The sequence below is a fragment of the Osmia lignaria genome, chromosome 5 (assembly GCF_051020975.1).
Source record: "Osmia lignaria lignaria isolate PbOS001 chromosome 5, iyOsmLign1, whole genome shotgun sequence".
In the NCBI taxonomy this organism is placed as follows: Eukaryota; Metazoa; Arthropoda; class Insecta; order Hymenoptera; family Megachilidae; genus Osmia; species Osmia lignaria.
This window is the reverse complement of record NC_135036.1, coordinates 10,621,374-10,638,848: the sequence shown is the minus strand read 5'-3', so window position 1 is coordinate 10,638,848 and position 17,475 is coordinate 10,621,374. Positions and strand designations below refer to the sequence as shown.

At 29.4% G+C, this 17,475-nt stretch overlaps 6 protein-coding genes across 11 annotated transcripts; 3 read left to right on the top strand and 3 right to left on the bottom strand.

The window, feature by feature from the left end:
• Window positions 1-85: 85 nt before the first annotated feature.
• On the top strand, window positions 86-4,017 carry AlaRS-m (alanine--tRNA ligase, mitochondrial). 2 transcript variants are annotated; one of them, XM_034325450.2, is made up of 12 exons: window positions 86-355; window positions 445-618; window positions 700-1,040; window positions 1,098-1,376; window positions 1,461-1,581; window positions 1,644-1,816; window positions 1,897-2,225; window positions 2,306-2,561; window positions 2,642-3,037; window positions 3,115-3,474; window positions 3,548-3,731; window positions 3,805-4,017. In XM_034325450.2, the coding sequence occupies exons 1-12, from the start codon at window positions 164-166 to the stop codon at window positions 4,015-4,017; spliced, it is 3,018 nt and encodes a 1,005-aa protein (XP_034181341.2). In that variant the 5' UTR covers window positions 86-163. The 2 variants fall into 2 exon arrangements, with proteins under 2 accessions (XP_034181341.2, XP_034181340.2); XM_034325449.2 differs by having other exon boundaries at window positions 87-355; window positions 1,437-1,581.
• Window positions 4,018-4,032: 15 nt separating this feature from the next.
• On the bottom strand, window positions 4,033-6,933 carry PTPMT1 (protein tyrosine phosphatase, mitochondrial 1). Its single transcript, XM_034325516.2, has 6 exons — window positions 6,858-6,933; window positions 6,582-6,647; window positions 4,848-4,990; window positions 4,670-4,750; window positions 4,358-4,594; window positions 4,033-4,282 (listed from the first exon to the last, which is right to left on the bottom strand). The coding sequence occupies exons 2-6, from the start codon at window positions 6,595-6,597 to the stop codon at window positions 4,145-4,147; spliced, it is 615 nt and encodes a 204-aa protein (XP_034181407.1). The 5' UTR covers window positions 6,598-6,647; window positions 6,858-6,933; the 3' UTR covers window positions 4,033-4,144.
• On the bottom strand, window positions 5,418-6,597 carry LOC117604906 (mitochondrial GTPase 1). The gene has a single exon (XM_034325506.2). The coding sequence runs from the start codon at window positions 6,595-6,597 to the stop codon at window positions 5,632-5,634; it is 966 nt and encodes a 321-aa protein (XP_034181397.2). The 3' UTR covers window positions 5,418-5,631.
• Window positions 6,934-7,838: 905 nt separating the features above from the next.
• LOC117604897 (NAD(P)H oxidoreductase RTN4IP1, mitochondrial) lies at window positions 7,839-12,685 on the top strand. 4 transcript variants are annotated; one of them, XM_034325472.2, is made up of 9 exons: window positions 7,839-8,079; window positions 8,281-8,345; window positions 8,502-8,742; window positions 8,824-8,969; window positions 9,209-9,358; window positions 9,439-9,728; window positions 9,801-9,986; window positions 10,072-10,249; window positions 10,333-12,685. In XM_034325472.2, exons 2-9 carry the CDS (start codon window positions 8,298-8,300, stop codon window positions 10,534-10,536), a joined length of 1,443 nt encoding a protein of 480 aa, XP_034181363.1. In that variant the 5' UTR covers window positions 7,839-8,079; window positions 8,281-8,297; the 3' UTR covers window positions 10,537-12,685. The 4 variants fall into 4 exon arrangements, with proteins under 4 accessions (XP_034181363.1, XP_034181362.1, XP_034181361.1 ...); XM_034325471.2 differs by having other exon boundaries at window positions 7,839-8,122; XM_034325470.2 differs by having other exon boundaries at window positions 7,840-8,122; window positions 8,219-8,345.
• On the bottom strand, window positions 11,022-14,134 carry Fen1 (Flap structure-specific endonuclease 1). 2 transcript variants are annotated; one of them, XM_034325502.2, is made up of 9 exons: window positions 14,113-14,134; window positions 12,779-12,847; window positions 12,583-12,685; window positions 12,352-12,518; window positions 12,125-12,234; window positions 11,856-12,059; window positions 11,556-11,774; window positions 11,244-11,426; window positions 11,022-11,163 (listed from the first exon to the last, which is right to left on the bottom strand). In XM_034325502.2, exons 1-9 carry the CDS (start codon window positions 14,117-14,119, stop codon window positions 11,089-11,091), a joined length of 1,137 nt encoding a protein of 378 aa, XP_034181393.1. In that variant the 5' UTR covers window positions 14,120-14,134; the 3' UTR covers window positions 11,022-11,088. The 2 variants fall into 2 exon arrangements, with proteins under 2 accessions (XP_034181393.1, XP_034181392.1); XM_034325501.2 differs by lacking the exon at window positions 14,113-14,134 and having other exon boundaries at window positions 12,779-12,973.
• On the top strand, window positions 13,211-17,266 carry Rs1 (Dead-box helicase Rs1). Its single transcript, XM_034325451.2, has 13 exons — window positions 13,211-13,454; window positions 13,699-13,881; window positions 14,409-14,499; window positions 14,576-14,721; window positions 14,803-15,108; window positions 15,249-15,376; window positions 15,450-15,647; window positions 15,721-15,865; window positions 15,963-16,144; window positions 16,243-16,571; window positions 16,635-16,886; window positions 16,955-17,036; window positions 17,124-17,266. The coding sequence occupies exons 1-13, from the start codon at window positions 13,368-13,370 to the stop codon at window positions 17,215-17,217; spliced, it is 2,223 nt and encodes a 740-aa protein (XP_034181342.2). The 5' UTR covers window positions 13,211-13,367; the 3' UTR covers window positions 17,218-17,266.
• Window positions 17,267-17,475: the final 209 nt, after the last annotated feature.

Sequence of the window (17,475 nt, the reverse complement as noted above, 5' to 3'; positions counted from 1 at the left end):
TACTTTTGTTATAAGTTAATGTAAATATACGTAATTTATATAATTTTGAAAAAATTAAAGTTTGAAAGGTTTTACATAATATTGTATGTACATATATTAATGTTTCAAAATACACTAATGTATGGTGTATGTACTTATAAATATACTTTAATAAAGAAAAGACATGAATTTTATTTTGTCAGTACGATCATACTGTTCTAATACTTCTGGTCCAATAAAAAAAAGTGCAAACTTAATTAGAAATGAATTTTTAGATTATTTTAAACAAGATTTAGGACATACTTTTATTCGATCAAGTCCTGTTGTACCTCTTAATGATCATACAGTTGCATTTGTTAATGCTGGAATGAATCAAGTAAGTTTGTTCTCTGAACTTCTTTGTAATGAATTACTTTTATATCTTTATTGTAATAAACATATTAATAAGTATTGTTTGCTTTTTAGTTTAAGGGAGTTTTCTTAAATTATTATGATCCACCTATGCTGAAAGCTGTGAACTCACAAAAATGTATTAGAGTTAGTGGAAAACACAATGATTTAAATGTAGTTGGAAGTGATAGTTATCATCACACATTCTTTGAAATGTTAGGAAATTGGTCTTTTGGAGAATATTTTAAGGTAAACTTCTGGAAGTACATTATCTCAGAATGATTTACTACTTTTTAATTTCAACTAAACAACACAAATTTACATATTTAGGAAAAGGCATGCCGTTATGCTTGGGATCTATTAACAAACCAATATAATATTAATAAAGAATTTTTACATGTAACTTATTTTGGTGGAGATGAAAAATTGAAATTAGAACCTGATTTAGAATGTAGAGATATTTGGTTAAGTATTGGTGTTGCAAAAGACAAAATTATACCATTTGGATTACAAGAAAACTTCTGGGAAATGGGAATCTCAGGACCATGTGGTCCTTGTACAGAGATACATATAGATTATACAAAACAATTATCAAATCGATCAGTGCAAGTTAATAAAGCTTCTTCAGCTCTCACAGAATTATGGAACATAGTTTTCATACAATACCTAAGGTATGTAACATATAAACAAGATCTAAAAGTTAACTACAGTGTATTGTTTGATGGTAGGTTAACAGATGGTACAATAGTACCTCTTCCAAAACATCATGTTGATACAGGCATGGGACTTGAGAGATTAGTTGCATTATTACAAGGAAAAAGCTCAAATTATGATACAGATCTTTTCCAGCCTCTTTTTAAAGCCATTCAGAAGTATACAAAAGCTCCAGATTATGAGGGTAAATTTTATAATGATGAAGTTGGACTTGACAGTGGATATAGGGTATTGGCAGATCATAGTAGAATGATTTCTGTGGCTCTAGCAGATGGAATGATTCCAGAACAAAGGTAAGTCTTAAATATTTGCAGCAGTAAGGGATGTATTATTGTAAGTGTAAACATTTTCAGTAATAAACTTAGAAAAATAATAAGAAAAGCAATTGATGTAGGTGAAAAGATATTTAAGAAGCAAGGAATACTTCATGAACTCTCGTATGCTGTAGCAGAAAATTTAGGAGATGTTTATCCAGAATTGCAGGATAATCTTAAAACGGTAATATGCAACATGAAATCATAATAATATGAAACATAATTTAATATCGTATTGTAATTTAGGTACAGAAAATAATAAAATTTGAAGAAGAATTATATATAAAATTACAAAATACTTCTGGTAAAGAATGGAAAAAAATTGTTGCAACACGTCCTCAACTAGTATCCATATCTGAATGGACAGCTCCTGGACTAGTAAATGGATATAAGTATCTACAAAGTACACTTAAAGAATTGTAAATATTAACAGAATTTATGTGTACTCGACATGATATAGGATATAGGTTTTTCTATGAATCTTCTATGAATTTTGTAGGAAAGCAACTGATATATTAACAGGAAAAGTTGCTTTTAAGTTATATGATACACATGGTTTAAGTGTAGAAACAATAAGTGAACTAGCAGAAGTTGAATCATTAAATTTCGATAGTCTAGCCTTTCAAAATGAATTAGAAAAACTCAGGAATCAATCAAGAATTGGCTTAGTAAAGAGCAGTGAAGTGATGTTAAGGAAATCTCTGGAAACGCTTCAGAAAAATCATGTACTTAAAACTGATGACAGTTTCAAGTATAAATATATTCATGATGGAGATAATTATCAATTCCCTACCATTGACAGTAAAATTGTAGCATTAATAATAAATGGTACAATTTGTCAGTTACTACATGTGCATTTAGTGTCAATTATACACAAATAATAAAGCATAAAAATGTATTTATTTTAGATAACATAATATTTAACCGAGGAGACGAAAATATATATTCCATTATATCCAAAAATACTGCAAATTATGGTATAAAATCGGATGAAGATGAAATTGGAATTATACTGGATAAAACAGTATGTTATTCATTGGAAGGTGGTCAAGTGTCAGATAAAGGCTCCATTAGTACAAAAGAGTTAAATTTCAGTATAAATAATGTGAGAAAAATTAATGATTATGTTATACATTTCGGAAAGTTTAATCAAAGCGATTTAAAGTAAGTATTAATTCTTTTCTAAGCAATTACATACATGTAGTTGATATTTAGAAAATATAATGAAGATATTTTTTCTTCAGAATTTGGGGTGAAAAATTAAAAATTGGTGACAGTTGTATAGTTTCTATTTTACCTGAATTTCGAATTGGAACAATGCAGCATCATACTGCAGCACATCTGTTAAATGCATGTGTAAAGGAAATTATTCAGGGAGTTTATCCGCGTAATTCTCTCATTCTTCCGCATAATTTAAAGTTTCAATTTAATTCTTTTGGAGAAAAACTTTCTCGTAAGCAGCTGGAAGAAATCGAAAAACGTGTAAATAGCGCTATAGAAGCCAATGTTCCAATCACTACAAAAGTATTAAATTCATTAGAATTGTTAACAGAAGATTCTGTATCATTAATACCTGGAGAAATCTATCCTTATACGGGTATCAGAGTTGTAGAAATAGATTCGCTGAATTTAAAATCAAAGTAAGTATTCCTTGTGCATTTTTACGTTACATGTAGTTTTATTCTTAATGACAATTAGTATCCTATACTTTGTTTAGAGAAGCATGTTGCGGCACACACGTTTTTAAAACAGGAATATTAGAACATTTTTATTTCCAAAGTTACTATTCAAAAGGATCGGCAAATTTTAATGTTAAAGCTGTTGTAGGACCACTTGCAACAGTTGCTAAATTAATTGCTGAAAAAGTACAGTCTAGAATTTTTGATTTAGAGGAAAAATTAAAAACTGAAGAAATTACATATGAAACATTTAAATCAATTAGTAAAGAAATTGAGCATGAAATGAATAATAAAGATAATGAAGAAGTATCAATACCATACCTTATTAAAGAAGACTGTTTACTGAAATTAAAAGATTTAAATGATCTCGCTAAGATGAGAGCGAAAGAAATAGAAAAGTGAGTATTACACTTTATTCATGATCACATACCAAATGTAACTTATTTTATTTATTCGTATTATTTTCTGAAGGTCTTTTATAAATATGGAGATAAAAAATGAATTCAACGCAACGCCTTCTTTTGTTGTTCATTGTTTGCATAAGAACCTCGTGCATTTATCACTTCAGGAAGCTGTATCTCTTTATCCAAATATGCCAATACTTATTATTGTACACCATAATGGAACAATAAAAGCATGGTGTTCTGTACCGCAGGTATAGAAAGCATATTAACAAATTATTTTAAACTTATGTAGACTAATTAATTAAAATATTTTATTTCATACAGGACCTTGTATCTGATTCGTTTAATGCACGAACGTGGATGAACATCGTTCTTGATGTTTTTAATGCAAAATATGTTCCAACCAAAGGTTTTGATCCGTCTTTAGTTGCTAGTATGAGAACCATAAATATTTCAGAAGCTTCACAGAAACATCTAATACACGAAGCAGCTGAAGAAGCTAGAACTTTTGCATTTACACATGTAAAAAACAGTTGAAATTCTATTTTACAAAGTAAGTTATAAATATATACAAGGAAAATAGTCGTTCAGAACTAGTCTATAACGAATTAAGTTTTTTGTACATACTATTGTAACAATAATAACAGATTTATAAATCTTGTATTTATTTAAATAATTTACTACTCTCTATATGATTTTTATAGAAAATCTGTAGCGCATTCCACTGTGCTGTATGTAGTAGTATATGAGGTCTTTTTTGTTTCATGTATGCTACTGCTTCCTCTGGAGTCCATTGATTTTTCTAAAAATTATTTTTAAATTATAAATATCCATTTTGCCCATTTCAAATGTGATCTAATATTGTTTTCTGTCTAACCATCATTAAATAGCACCCAACTAATGTTGCACTGCGCGTTCTTCCTGCTTTACAATGTACATAAACACTTCCATGAGGGTAAGTTTCGTCATCGATATTAGATTTATTTAGTTTAATCGGTATATTATGAAACTTGTTAATAAAATTTACACCAAGTAGTAACTTTTCTTGTGAAGGTGACTGGAATATATCTGTTGTAGATAATTGCAAAAATTCAACATTGTGTATCTGCCATTCCTAAAATAAAAAGTACGTATCAATTCAATATTATTTTTACTAAACATTATTAATTGTAGCTTATAATTGGTGTACCTTTTCAGTGTTAGAAAATACTCGTAGTTCATAATCTTCATTCATCGATACAACAGCTTTAACATTTTCTTCAGTTATTAACTGAAATTTTAAATAGTACAGTTTTTATATATTTATACATTATGTGACATTAATATTATTAATTATATATATAATTTTATAACTTATAAGTACACACCTGTTTTGTCATACCGCGAAACGGTAGGGCACCTAATATAACTACTTCGTCGATTCTATCATACCAATTTCGTGATGAAACTTTTTCCATTAATACATTATATAAAAGCGTTGGATAAAACGTAAATCTTGCAAACATTTTCACTACAATTGTCGTTTAATAATAAAATTTATTATTCTTTAAATTTTTGAATATAATTAAAAAGTTACTTGTAATTTAAATTTGAAAATATTCTAATAATTCGACGAGTGAGATTCAAAACTTATCATACTCGACGAAGTTTCATGCAGTGAAACTAACAGGACTTTGGAATACGTCGAAAGAAATGCTACCGATATAACGGGACTTATGAAACCAACTGCTTAATGGGCGACAATTTATTTACGAATATGTATTTATTCCACGAATAAAAAATTTATCTTTTATTATAGACAGAAATCTGTGATGATGTATATCACTTTAATAGATTATAATAAAGTTCAACAATTCATATTAAACTTTCAACTTATATTTATTATTGTTATTGCTATTACACAATTGTTGAATACTATTTAATATGTATTGTTATTAACGTTTTTTGTCCCCTGAATAAAAACATTTTTATATGTTAATTAGAAATTCATTTCTAGCTGTTTCTTTAAATCTAGATAAGTAATAAATTCAATCTTCTTCATATTTAGTAAAACTACTTGTTTACATATATGTATACAAATTAAATATACAGTGTCAGTTATATTATTTGCAGTTATTTTTTTATTTCTATTTTTGGTACTTAATTTATTGTTCATTTTAATATATCTTCATCTAAGCAATAGTAACCTAACTCTCCCTTCCTGAACATGGAGATAAAATGTTCTGCTGCAAATCTTGTGTCTGGTTTTTGAATAATCTGTCCATCATAGTTTTTTAGTCTTACAGTTTTTTTTAATTTCGCAGCAACATATGTAAGAACATGTAATATGTTATCATTCGGTTCTGGTAAATTTAATTTTTCTACATATTCAAATTTTTTACATTTATTTAACCAAAACAATAAATAATCTGCAAGTACTTCTGGTCCTACTAAATGATCTTGCATACAGCCAACTAATGCTAATTTTAAACCAGTATCTACATCATATATTCTAGGAGCTAAAATTCCAGGTGTATCCAAGACATAGATATTTGGATTTTGTGATATTAGTATTTTTGTGGATACAGATTTTGTAATACCAGCAACACCACCAACATGTGCTGCATTACTTTTACGAAGATTAATATTCCTTAAACGATTAATAAGCGAAGATTTTCCTACATTTGGAACACCAATAATCATCATTTGATATGTAGATTCCTGTGCTCTATTAAAACGGTCTGATTCTTTAATTAATTTTTGTGCTAAAGGTAATAATTTCTTAAGCCCTTTGCAAGTTGTATCTTTCAAATTAGTGAATAACACATTAGATAAATCCTTTTGTTTTAAATTTTCTATAATAGAATCTCTCAGGTTCATATCAGCTAAATCCATTTTGCTTAATATAAAAATATGTGGCTTTAATCCAGTTAAAGAATTGCTAAAATCTGCATAATGGCCAGAAATTGGAACTCTTGCATCGTGCACTTCAATGATACAATCTACATTTTTCAGTTGCCGTTGCATTTGTTTCACACCTTTGCCCATATGTCCAGGGAACCATTGTATCAGATCTTTTGTTGCTATTTTAAAAGTGTTACGAAATTTAGGTAGTACATTACCTCCTGTGCTTGCCATTTTGAACTGATTTATAACCTTTGCAAATATTCTTCTTTCAACAACGTTTCCTGTAATAATACATTTTTTGTAATTAACTATTTTAAATTATGAATGACTTTATACGAATTTTTTAATTGTACTTTTTCAACAATTGATATTAAAAATGTTATCTTTTTGATCAATCATGTATACTGCCAAAAATAATTAAAACAGCGTCATAATGATCAATAATTCTGTAAAATGTTTGACATTCTCTAAATAATATTATGCATACATACATAAAGCTGTGCGTTTTTAATGTTTTAAACAATTAATTATATCTTTACAGTGACTACAGATCCAACAAAAGTGGACATGCTTTTGTTTTCGACAGTTTTCGAGTGTGTGCAACTAACATAAAAATTAAAACGTTAATTAAAGTTTAATTGTAAAATTAAACCCTTTATAGTAAATAATTTCAAATTCGACTATAGCGCCATCTATACGAAAACGGCCGAAACTACTCGACAAGTAGTTTCCGCAATTTCCCGATAGGTGGCGCTAGTGGCGCTGCAATCGGGGTCCTTGGAACCCCAATGGTAGGTCGGTATGCAGAGTCAAATGATGCTTCGGGGTCCCTGATACCCCAAGAATATTTTTACGTCGACCGTTGCGCCATCTATACGAAAACGGCTGAAACTACTCGACAAGTAGTTTCCGCAATTTCCCGATAGGTGGCGCAAGTGGCGCTGCAATAGGGGTCCTTGGAACCACAATGGTAGGTCGGTATGCAGAGTCAAATGATGCTACGGGGTCCCTGATACCCCAAGAATATTTTTTAAAATCGACCGTTGCGCCATCTATACGAAAACGACTGAAACTACTCGACAAGTAGTTTCCGCGATTTCCCGATAGGTGGCGCTAGTGGCGGTGCAATCGGGGTCCTTGGAACCCCAATGGTAGGTCGGTATGCAGAATCAAATGATGCTACGGGGTCCCTGATACCCCCAGAAGATTTTTTAAGGTCGACCGTTGCGCCATCTATACGAAAACGGCTGAAACTACTGGACAAGTAGTTTCCGCGATTTCTTTATAGATGGCGCTACATCCGAATTTTAAAAAATTTTAATTTATGGCGGTCTTTTAAAACTACAAGTTTGAGAATACGAGTTTGTCAAACAATTATTTTAATAATATCTCAATCTTATACTGATTATAATTAATTTAAAAAAAAGATAGAATCAAAGGGAGTTTGAGTGATATTTTTTTGTATCTGCAGCCACTAGATTTCGCTAGTATTGCAGTTACAACACGTGACAATAATTGCACAATCGTTGTTATGTCATGTAGTAAACTTAAATACATTTACGTATAAACACATTAGGTACTGAAACTAACCTGTTTCACTTAACACAGAAAAAGTATGATGCTATCTTAAATAAAATCTTTCCGTAAAAAAGTTTTTTTGAAGGTCACCCGATGATGAAGCTTATATAGCATATAACGCAATTATTCGAAAAGGTACGATTTCTGATGTTCAGAAAGGAGTCATACTTTAAAACAGGTACTTGATATCTATTTCGAGTTATACGTAATGTGTTAATCATTTATTTATATCACTACCGAGCTGCATTTCTAACTAGCCAGCTGCTTTGTACAGATTTACATTGTTAACGATATATAATGTAAAACGTTACATTAAATTAAAATTTTTAATCAAAGCAAGCTGGTCATAAATCATGGATGAGATCTGGTTCCATCTATCAAATCAGTTTGAAGCACTTCAGGTAATTAATTATTGTGAAAAAATGAGTTACTTTATTTTTCACTCCTGTTATCAGAATCTACAGTGTAGTAAGATTTGATATATAATATAACAAATCTGCTTATTTATGGCCTATTCAATTTGTGCATTTTTTACTATTAATATTTTTTTGGAATAGATTAAGTCATCATTAGTTGCCCAGCAAGGACAACAATGGATCACAGCATGGCTGGCACAAGTACATCAATTTTTTTATGAATTATACAACAAACAAAATGTGCAAAATGTGAAAGATATTATACAACACATATTTAGATGGCTTGAAACAGCTTGGAAACAGCTGAAATTTCAGTATTATAATGCACATTTTAGTATTGAAGGATTTTATAAACAAATAGAATCTCTATGTTACAATGAAGGTATTTGAATAACTGAAAAAATATGAATATTGGTCTATGGTTGTAACATTGCTGGTAATAAATTAGAACTATTTGTTTCAGTGTCAAGAAGGGAACTTGCATTTTGTCTAACAGGTATTATTGTGGGTACTTTAATTGGATACTATTATGGTATTACCTGGGGACACGTATCTCATCATATGCACAATATTAAAGCCGTAATATGCCACCATTATATTGGTATTGAGGTATTGTATAATATATAACTAGTTTGCATACAAAAAGTGTTTATATGAAATCATACATTAAGTTGTTTATGTTAGTGCTAAACTTCTTTACTGATTAAGTGAAATTGTACAAAATAATTTGCACTGACATAAACAGTATTAAACAATTTCTTACATAAATACTTTTTAATATGTAATGTAGACATATAATTGAAATAAATTGAATATAAAAATGTGTAATTTTGTTATAATTAATTCAGGGAGTGTGTATGATAGATGATGCAGAAATGCCTATGATTCAAAGATCTAATGAGTTGCTAGTGCAAGTTAAAGCAGTCTCAGTTAATGTGGTCGATACGAAAATTTGTTATGGTTACTCTAAAATTTATAGAAGACTCCTTAATTCTGGGGTAAGGTGTTTTCTAAATTATTTTATCGTTATTAGAACTAATCATTGATGTACGTTTAAAAAAATGCCATTTATTTCTAGAAACACAAAGAACTTCCAGTAATATTAGGCAGAGACTGTGCTGGAGTAGTGATAGGCATAGGACAAAGTGTTATTAATTTTGATATTGGGGATGAGGTATTCTTAGCTGTACCTTCATGGGCTCCTGGTACAATGGCAGAATACATAGTTATTCCTGAAACTCAAGTAGTTAAACGACCAAAACGTTTTACTTTTGAAACATCAGCAAGCCTTCCTTATAATGGATGCTTAGCTTGGGATGCATTAGTTAATAGGTCTACAATTGAAGAAGGCAACGCGAAAGGAAAACGGTATAATTTTATACACAGGTTGATACTATTGTTTGCATGTAAAAACTAAGTTTTACCATTTTTTTTTTATAGAGTACTTATATATGGTGGAAATACCCCCGTTGGTTGTATTATAACACAACTAGTTAAGTTGTGGGGAGGATATGTAATTACAATGTGTAGACCAAACGCAATTCCCGTATCAAAAGCTTTAGGAGCAGACGAGGTGATATCATTAAATGGTTCAGATATTAAAAAGGAATTAGAACTATATGATAAGTATGTACAATGCTAAGATTGTTAAGTAAAATGTATACCATATTTGCTTTAATTGTAATTAATGTTAAAAAATATTTGTTTTTAGGTATGATGCTATTTTTTATACTGGAGGCCAACCAATTGACGAATGTATATTAAAAGAACATTTATTACCTTATGGTTCTTACGTATCGACAATTCCAGAACAATTGACTTCCGATTCATTAGGTTTTGTATTTGGAAGCATATTTGCTGGATGTGTACGAATAAAATTGCTAGTACAGGTACTAAAAAGTTTGTAATTATAAGGAGAACTTCTGAAGTTATGCTATTGTATCAAATATTAATTGACTGTAATTTATTACAGTATATGTTTGGATTTAATATCCATCAATGGAAAGAAGGTTCAAAGATCAGGTCAACGTACCTTCAAGCATTGTGCGATTTAGCTGATGCTGACCAGTTGCAAATGGTTGTAGATAAAGTATATGGACCTCATTATATTGAACAAGCACTACATCATATACTAGATCCAAATGCCATTGGTAGTACTATAATAACATTTCAGTGACAATTGAATTTTGTAAGTAGAGGAAATTTTCTTTTCAATCACGTAAATATACGATCTTTATCAACTACACATTGTAAATAATGTCGATACTGCCAAATATCAACCGATATTAAACTAAATTTCTCGCGCCCCACAGAAACATAATTAATACATTTGGTGCTAAAATCAAGACTGATTAAATGCTGTAATAAAAATATGTATATATAATCACACAGTTTTTATCATTTTGCATTGTTATCTATTTATATGAATGAATCAACGAAACTGTGTACTAAAAAAATGTACTATGAAAACACTGACAAATATTAGGTGGCACGTGTATACACATATGAAATAGAAAATATTATTTAAATATGTATAATCTATTTTATGAAATAAAAGTACAAAGATTTAGATACACTTGTGTTTATTGTAATAATCTTATAGATTAAAAATTGTGAGTAAAAATTTGAGACCTAATGCTTACAGTAATATTAAGACAGACATAGCAAACATTGATCATACTTGTATACAAGCATGTGTATCATAAATTCGAAGTAATACGGTAAAAATTTATTTTGCCTTTCCACGTGGTTTTCCTTTCGTACCTTTTTTCCCTTTTTTATTTGCTGCATTTGTTTCTTCTGCCTATTTTACAATAATACAAATACAAATATGTTTTTATTAAACATGTAACTTTGAAAACGACTATTACTAGCTTTACTTACTTTACGTTTTAAGTTGAGATTTTGATTAGGTAGTACTTTAAAGAATGTGTCTAATCTTCCTTGAGTAGAAGTATGTCGTGCTTTATGTAATTTTGTTGCTCCATTTCTTACTCTTCCCTCATTAAATTGCTTACCACATAAAAACTGTACTAAACCCTCTTCGTCTGGTTCTGACCATTTCAACTTCAAAAAAAAATTAAAAAACAAAAATATAAATATATGAACATTTACCCTTAAAATATTTTGTTGTTACTTTTTCATACATTCAAGTGTAAAAACTATTCTGCATGAACAACATATATGTTTCCTTACTTCAATCTGCTCATCATCCATGATTTCAGGCTTTTGAAACAGTAGTCGAGCTTGCTTATAATTCCAATCTTCAGGAACTATAAACTTCGCTGTATCTATGTTTTCTAGGATCTTTTCAAGTGATCTGTGTGTTTTAATCAAGTCTATAGCTTTTTTTGGCCCTATTCCTTTAATACTACCTGTATAATCACAGCCTAACAGTATACAAAGATCGATAAACTGTAAAAAATCAAGAACATGAACAAAGTATACATTGGTATACAAAGTATATTAAATAATAAAAATATTAGCATCACATACTTCATTATGATTCAGTTCAAGACCTTCTAATACTTTATCAAAATGAATCTCTTGTACAGGCAATTTTTTGGCTTCACTGGATGTTAATCGCCTAAGCAAAACATCACATCCAAAAGTAAGTGCATCCATATCTTCTGTAGCTGTTGCAAAAACTTTGCCAGCTTTTACTAAAGCAGCGCATTGTGCTTCGGCTTCGCATGGTGCCTACAAAAAAAAAAGAATGACATTAGAATAAAACTTAGGAACTACAATTTCATCCTTTTACTCACATCAATATAGGGAATACCCATCAACTTCAATAACTGCTTTGCTTCATTTGTATGATCTTGTGTGACTTTTACTAATCTTCTGTTAAATTTATCTATATCCTCTACATTTCCTAAAAAATATATTATAGCAATTTAACTTAACTATCATTCACAGACACTACAGCTTAACACTAAGATTAACTAAAATAAAAACAAAATGAAGATATTTCTACAAGAACTATGATTACCAGCCTCTTCTGCTGCTTGTAACTGTTTTTGAGCTTCGTCCCTTCTTTCAGCACGTTTAGCTAATTCACCACCTTTTAAATTTGGTGGTTTTCCATCAAATACGTACACTGGTTTTATTCCTTGTTCTACTAAACGTATTGTTCGGTAGAACATACCCATTAAGTGGCTGTAATATAAAATTAATATTATAAAATTATAACATGAAATCATATACTATATATTATGTATACCTTGTTGTTTCACCATCCGCTGTAGTTAGCTGTGCACCCTCACTGCGAACTGCGATAAGAAATTGATACAAGCACATTGGCGCATCGAGTGCTATTTTACGACCTGAAGTAAAATATAAAATAGTTTCTTTGCAATTTACCTAATTGAGTTTAAGTAATTCATAATTTTGAATTATTGAAACGATTAAAAACATACCAAAATAATGCTTCAATTCTCGTTCTTTGATAGCGTGTGGTGCTACATCTGCTATTAATTTAGCCAAACCTAGAATACCCATAATGATACACAAATATTCAAATTAATAATGTTTCCTCAAAAAACATAAGTTATGAATTAAATAAAATTGGAATAATCCACACAACGGTTATACCAAACTATATGTATATATATTATATGTATTTGAATAGTTTGTAGTGCTATAAACCGGTACATACATGTTTACATTGTATATAGTCAAATTTTAAAAGATTTCAAAGGAATAAACAATTAATTAACAAATACTTCCTGTTGTTTATATATATTATTCCCTCATGCAATAATAAATACTGTTTTCAAGCAATAAAAATTATAATAAAAATTCATTCTTGAACCAATGATGTGTTAGTTACACGTAATATACTTATCCAAATAGTTACACAGTTACACATTACTACACGTTAATATATATGTCATCTATATATGTATGACAGTAAAGGTACTACATAACACATGTTTTTTGTGGCTTTCGTTGTTACCACGTGGTTAAGCATTGAAATATAGTTTTGCAGCATTTCTGTAATGGAAAATGGATAATAATTATGATTTAATAAAAACAATTGAGGATGATCAAGAAGTGCCAGATTTCTCTGAAAATTCTGATGCAGAAGACGATGTAAGATATACTTAACCAATATGTATACCTTTGGTTGGCAAGCAAAAGAATATAAATTAAATTTTGATCAAAATGGCATTAGGCATTATTTTCAAAAAAGGAAGAAATGTTTGTACTTTGTATTATAAGTGTACAAAGTGTATGTATAAGTGGACTTGTACTCTTTTGCTCGCTTACCATAGATATAATGTAACATTACTTCATTTCAGTATTTATTCATAAAAATAATTTTCTGCTTCAATAGTTTCAGCCTCATAAACAAAAGAAAAAGGAAAAGAAAGAGTTTGATAGGAATTTTCAATTTTTAAATGATGCTGCAGATTATAATAAAGATACATGGAATGATTTAAACAAGTATATTAAGAGAAAAGTTAAAACAAAACTGGATGATAAAATTAAAAACATTCGAAATGAATCTGAGAAAGAAGTACGTGTATATGATACTTCCTTGCTACATAAATATGTATATACAGCTTTCTTAAAATTTTTATGATTGACCAATAAAAGACAATATTAGATTTCATGTGTGTAACTGAGACATAATTTATCAATGAATCAAGATTTTAGATATTTTTTTTATAGCTCTATAGGATTTAAGATATTAGTTGAAAAGAAAAATTAGAAAACACTGTTGAAAAGGTCAGTGTTTTGTATTTACCTGTCATACTTATGGTCTGTATTTCCTTATAGATAGAATTTTTGAAATAAAATATGTGTATGTATGCAACTATATTGCATCACTGTACTATAAATTGCATATCACTGATACCTTAAACAGTAAGTGGTCAATACTTACATCATTATATATATGTGTAATTGTCATGATGATTCATTAATGTCTCCAAAGCCATAGTATAGATAAATAATGCGAACAATCAACTGACCATAATGCAATTAAACTTCGCGATAGCGATTATTAACTAATTAACTAATTTTATTTATAAATTCTTACAGAATACAATAGATGATGACTTCATTGTAGATTCATCTGAAATTAAAAAAGAAGATGATGAAATTTCATTGTCAGACGATGAACTTAAGAAAGGTAATGATACTATTTATTTATTATATAGTATTATAAAATATAAGTACTTAAATATAAATATTGTGTTTTATATTAGATGTATTTAAGACAAAAGAAAAGAAGAATAAAAAGAAAAAAAATGTCAAGGAAAATGATGAAGAAACGATTGATTTTGAGGAATATTCAAACTCAGAATCTCATGCAACATTTTATCAAATGAATCTATCACGTCCTCTATTAAAGGTATACATTTATTATATATATATTGATAATTGACTTAATGGACAACGTGATAATATAATCGATAATATGCATTTATTATAGGCAATAACAACCATGAATTTTGTCCATCCAACACCTATCCAAGCTGCTACCATTCCTGTTGCATTAATGGGTCGTGATATATGTGGTTGTGCTGCAACAGGTACTGGTAAAACTGCAGCTTATATGTTACCGACTCTAGAAAGATTATTATATAGACCATTAGATGGTCCTGCTATTTCTCGAGTTCTTGTACTTGTTCCAACAAGAGAACTTGGTGTACAAGTGTATCAAGTTACAAAACAATTAGCACAGTTTACAACAATTGAAGTAGGATTATCTGTTGGTGGTTTAGATGTAAAAGTTCAAGTATGTACAATTAATACAATGTAAATTTAGATACCTCTAAGTACAGTAATGTCTGGTTCCAGGCCTAATTCCTAACCAGACATTACTGCAAATGGCAAGTTAATAAACATTTCTTAATGAATTTGTCATTGCTTAATTAGGAAACTGTATTAAGGAAAAATCCAGATATTGTAATAGCTACTCCTGGAAGATTAATTGATCATTTGAAAAATACACCTACATTTTCATTAGATAGCATTGAAGTACTTATTTTGGATGAAGCAGACAGGTAAACTGCAAGAAAATGTTTAATTTATATTTGGTATATTATAACTAACAAATTATTATGAATTGTATTTAAGGATGTTAGATGAATACTTTGCAGAACAGATGAAATATATAATACAGCAATGTTCAAGAACTAGACAAACAATGCTGTTCTCAGCTACAATGACAGAAGAAGTAAAAGATTTGGTTGCTGTATCTTTAGATAAACCAGTTAAAGTATTTGTAGATAGTAATCAAGATGTTGCTTTCAATTTGCGTCAGGAATTTATTAGGTAAACAAATTAAAACTATAATTAGATGTTGTCAAAGTATTAATGAAATTCTGTTATATATTTTTTCATACAGAATACGAAAAGAACGAGAAGGCGATCGGGAAGCAGTTTTAGCTGCTTTAGTTTGTAGAACTTTTCATGATCATGCTATGGTTTTTGTGCAGACAAAGAAACAAGCTCATAGACTGCACATTCTATTAGGATTGTTAGGTATCAAGGTATTTAAAATATAATTTATTTCAATGAGTAATGTAACAGTTTTAGTTTATAATATAATTGAAAAAGAAATAATTTTTCTTATGATATGTACCATAGGTTGGAGAACTCCATGGTAATCTTACACAACCACAACGTTTAGAAAACTTGAGGAGATTTAAGAACGAGGAAATAGATATTTTATTAGCAACGGATGTTGCTGCAAGAGGTTTGGATATTAGTGGTGTGAAAACTGTAATTAATTTCGTAATGCCAGCAACTATGCAACACTATATTCATAGGTATTAATAATTTGATTTATATATGTTTAACACATTTATAGTGATCAAACTTATCGTCCCAAAGAAGGGAAAAATAATCCTCACTTTTCATATATCAGAGTAGGAAGGACAGCTAGGGCTGGTCGTGTTGGAGTGTCAGTATCATTGGCTGGAGAACAGGAACGTTCTTTGGTTAAAGAAATTATCAAAAATGCAAAAAATCCAGTAAAAAATCGAATAATACCACCCGATATAATAGAAAAATATAATAAAAAGTTACAATCTCTAGAACCTGATATTAAAAAGATTTTAGAAGAAGAAAGAAATGAAAGAGAATTAGCTAAAATAGAAAATCAGGCAAATCGCGTTGAAAAGTTACTAAAGGATGATAATAAAACAGTACAAAGGACTTGGTTCCAAACACAGAAGGAAAGAAAAGAAGAAAAAGGTATCTTAATGCAATGATACAAACATGTAGTTATAGAAAATAATTCATATTATTGTTTTTTAGAAAAATTATCACTAACAGAAAAGCAGGTGAAGGCTAATAAAGGGAAGAAAAGACAAAGTGATGAGGCTCCAAATGTAGTTAAAGATAAGAAAAAGAAATTATCCAAAGAACCTAAAAAAGAAACGGCGGAAGATAGGGCAAATAAAGAATTAGAAAAAATTGCGGCATTCCAAGCAAGATTAGCTAAAAAGAAGAACAAACAAAAGAAACTCCGTACAGTCGTAGATGATAAATTTATGACTAATAAAAGAGGTATATTTTATGACAAATTATTTGTTTTAATGCTAATAATATAGTTACCAAAATTGATGACATTTTAGGGTCGTTAAAACGGTTAAAATCTTCATTTGCTGCTGATTTGACCGACACTAGTAAGAAAGCTGTAAAAAAAATGCGTTATGAGTAAGTACATGTATCTCATTGTAATAATACACATTAAAAATTACATATTATAATATTACATTTATAAATAAATTTGATTTATTGTAGGGCAAACATTAAGAAAAATGAAAGGAAAAGAAAAGGCGCACACAATTTAGACAGAGGAAAGAAGGATACTAGGAAATCTTTTAGGAAACGTTAAACCAAATTTTTTTATACTTGTAACTACATCTTATTAAATACATACCATTTTACTTAATTTGTTTTATTATAGAACCGTTACAATGCGTCACTTACGTCTCACAGATTGACAGATGAATAGCACTGATTAATTGGTTTTTTTTTTTGTCAGAATATGTATATTTTGTAGTCTATAACCTGTTTGAAAAAATTGCAGTACTATGCAATGAAATACCCACAGAAACATATTTTTTTTTACAATAACAACGTAGAACATAAT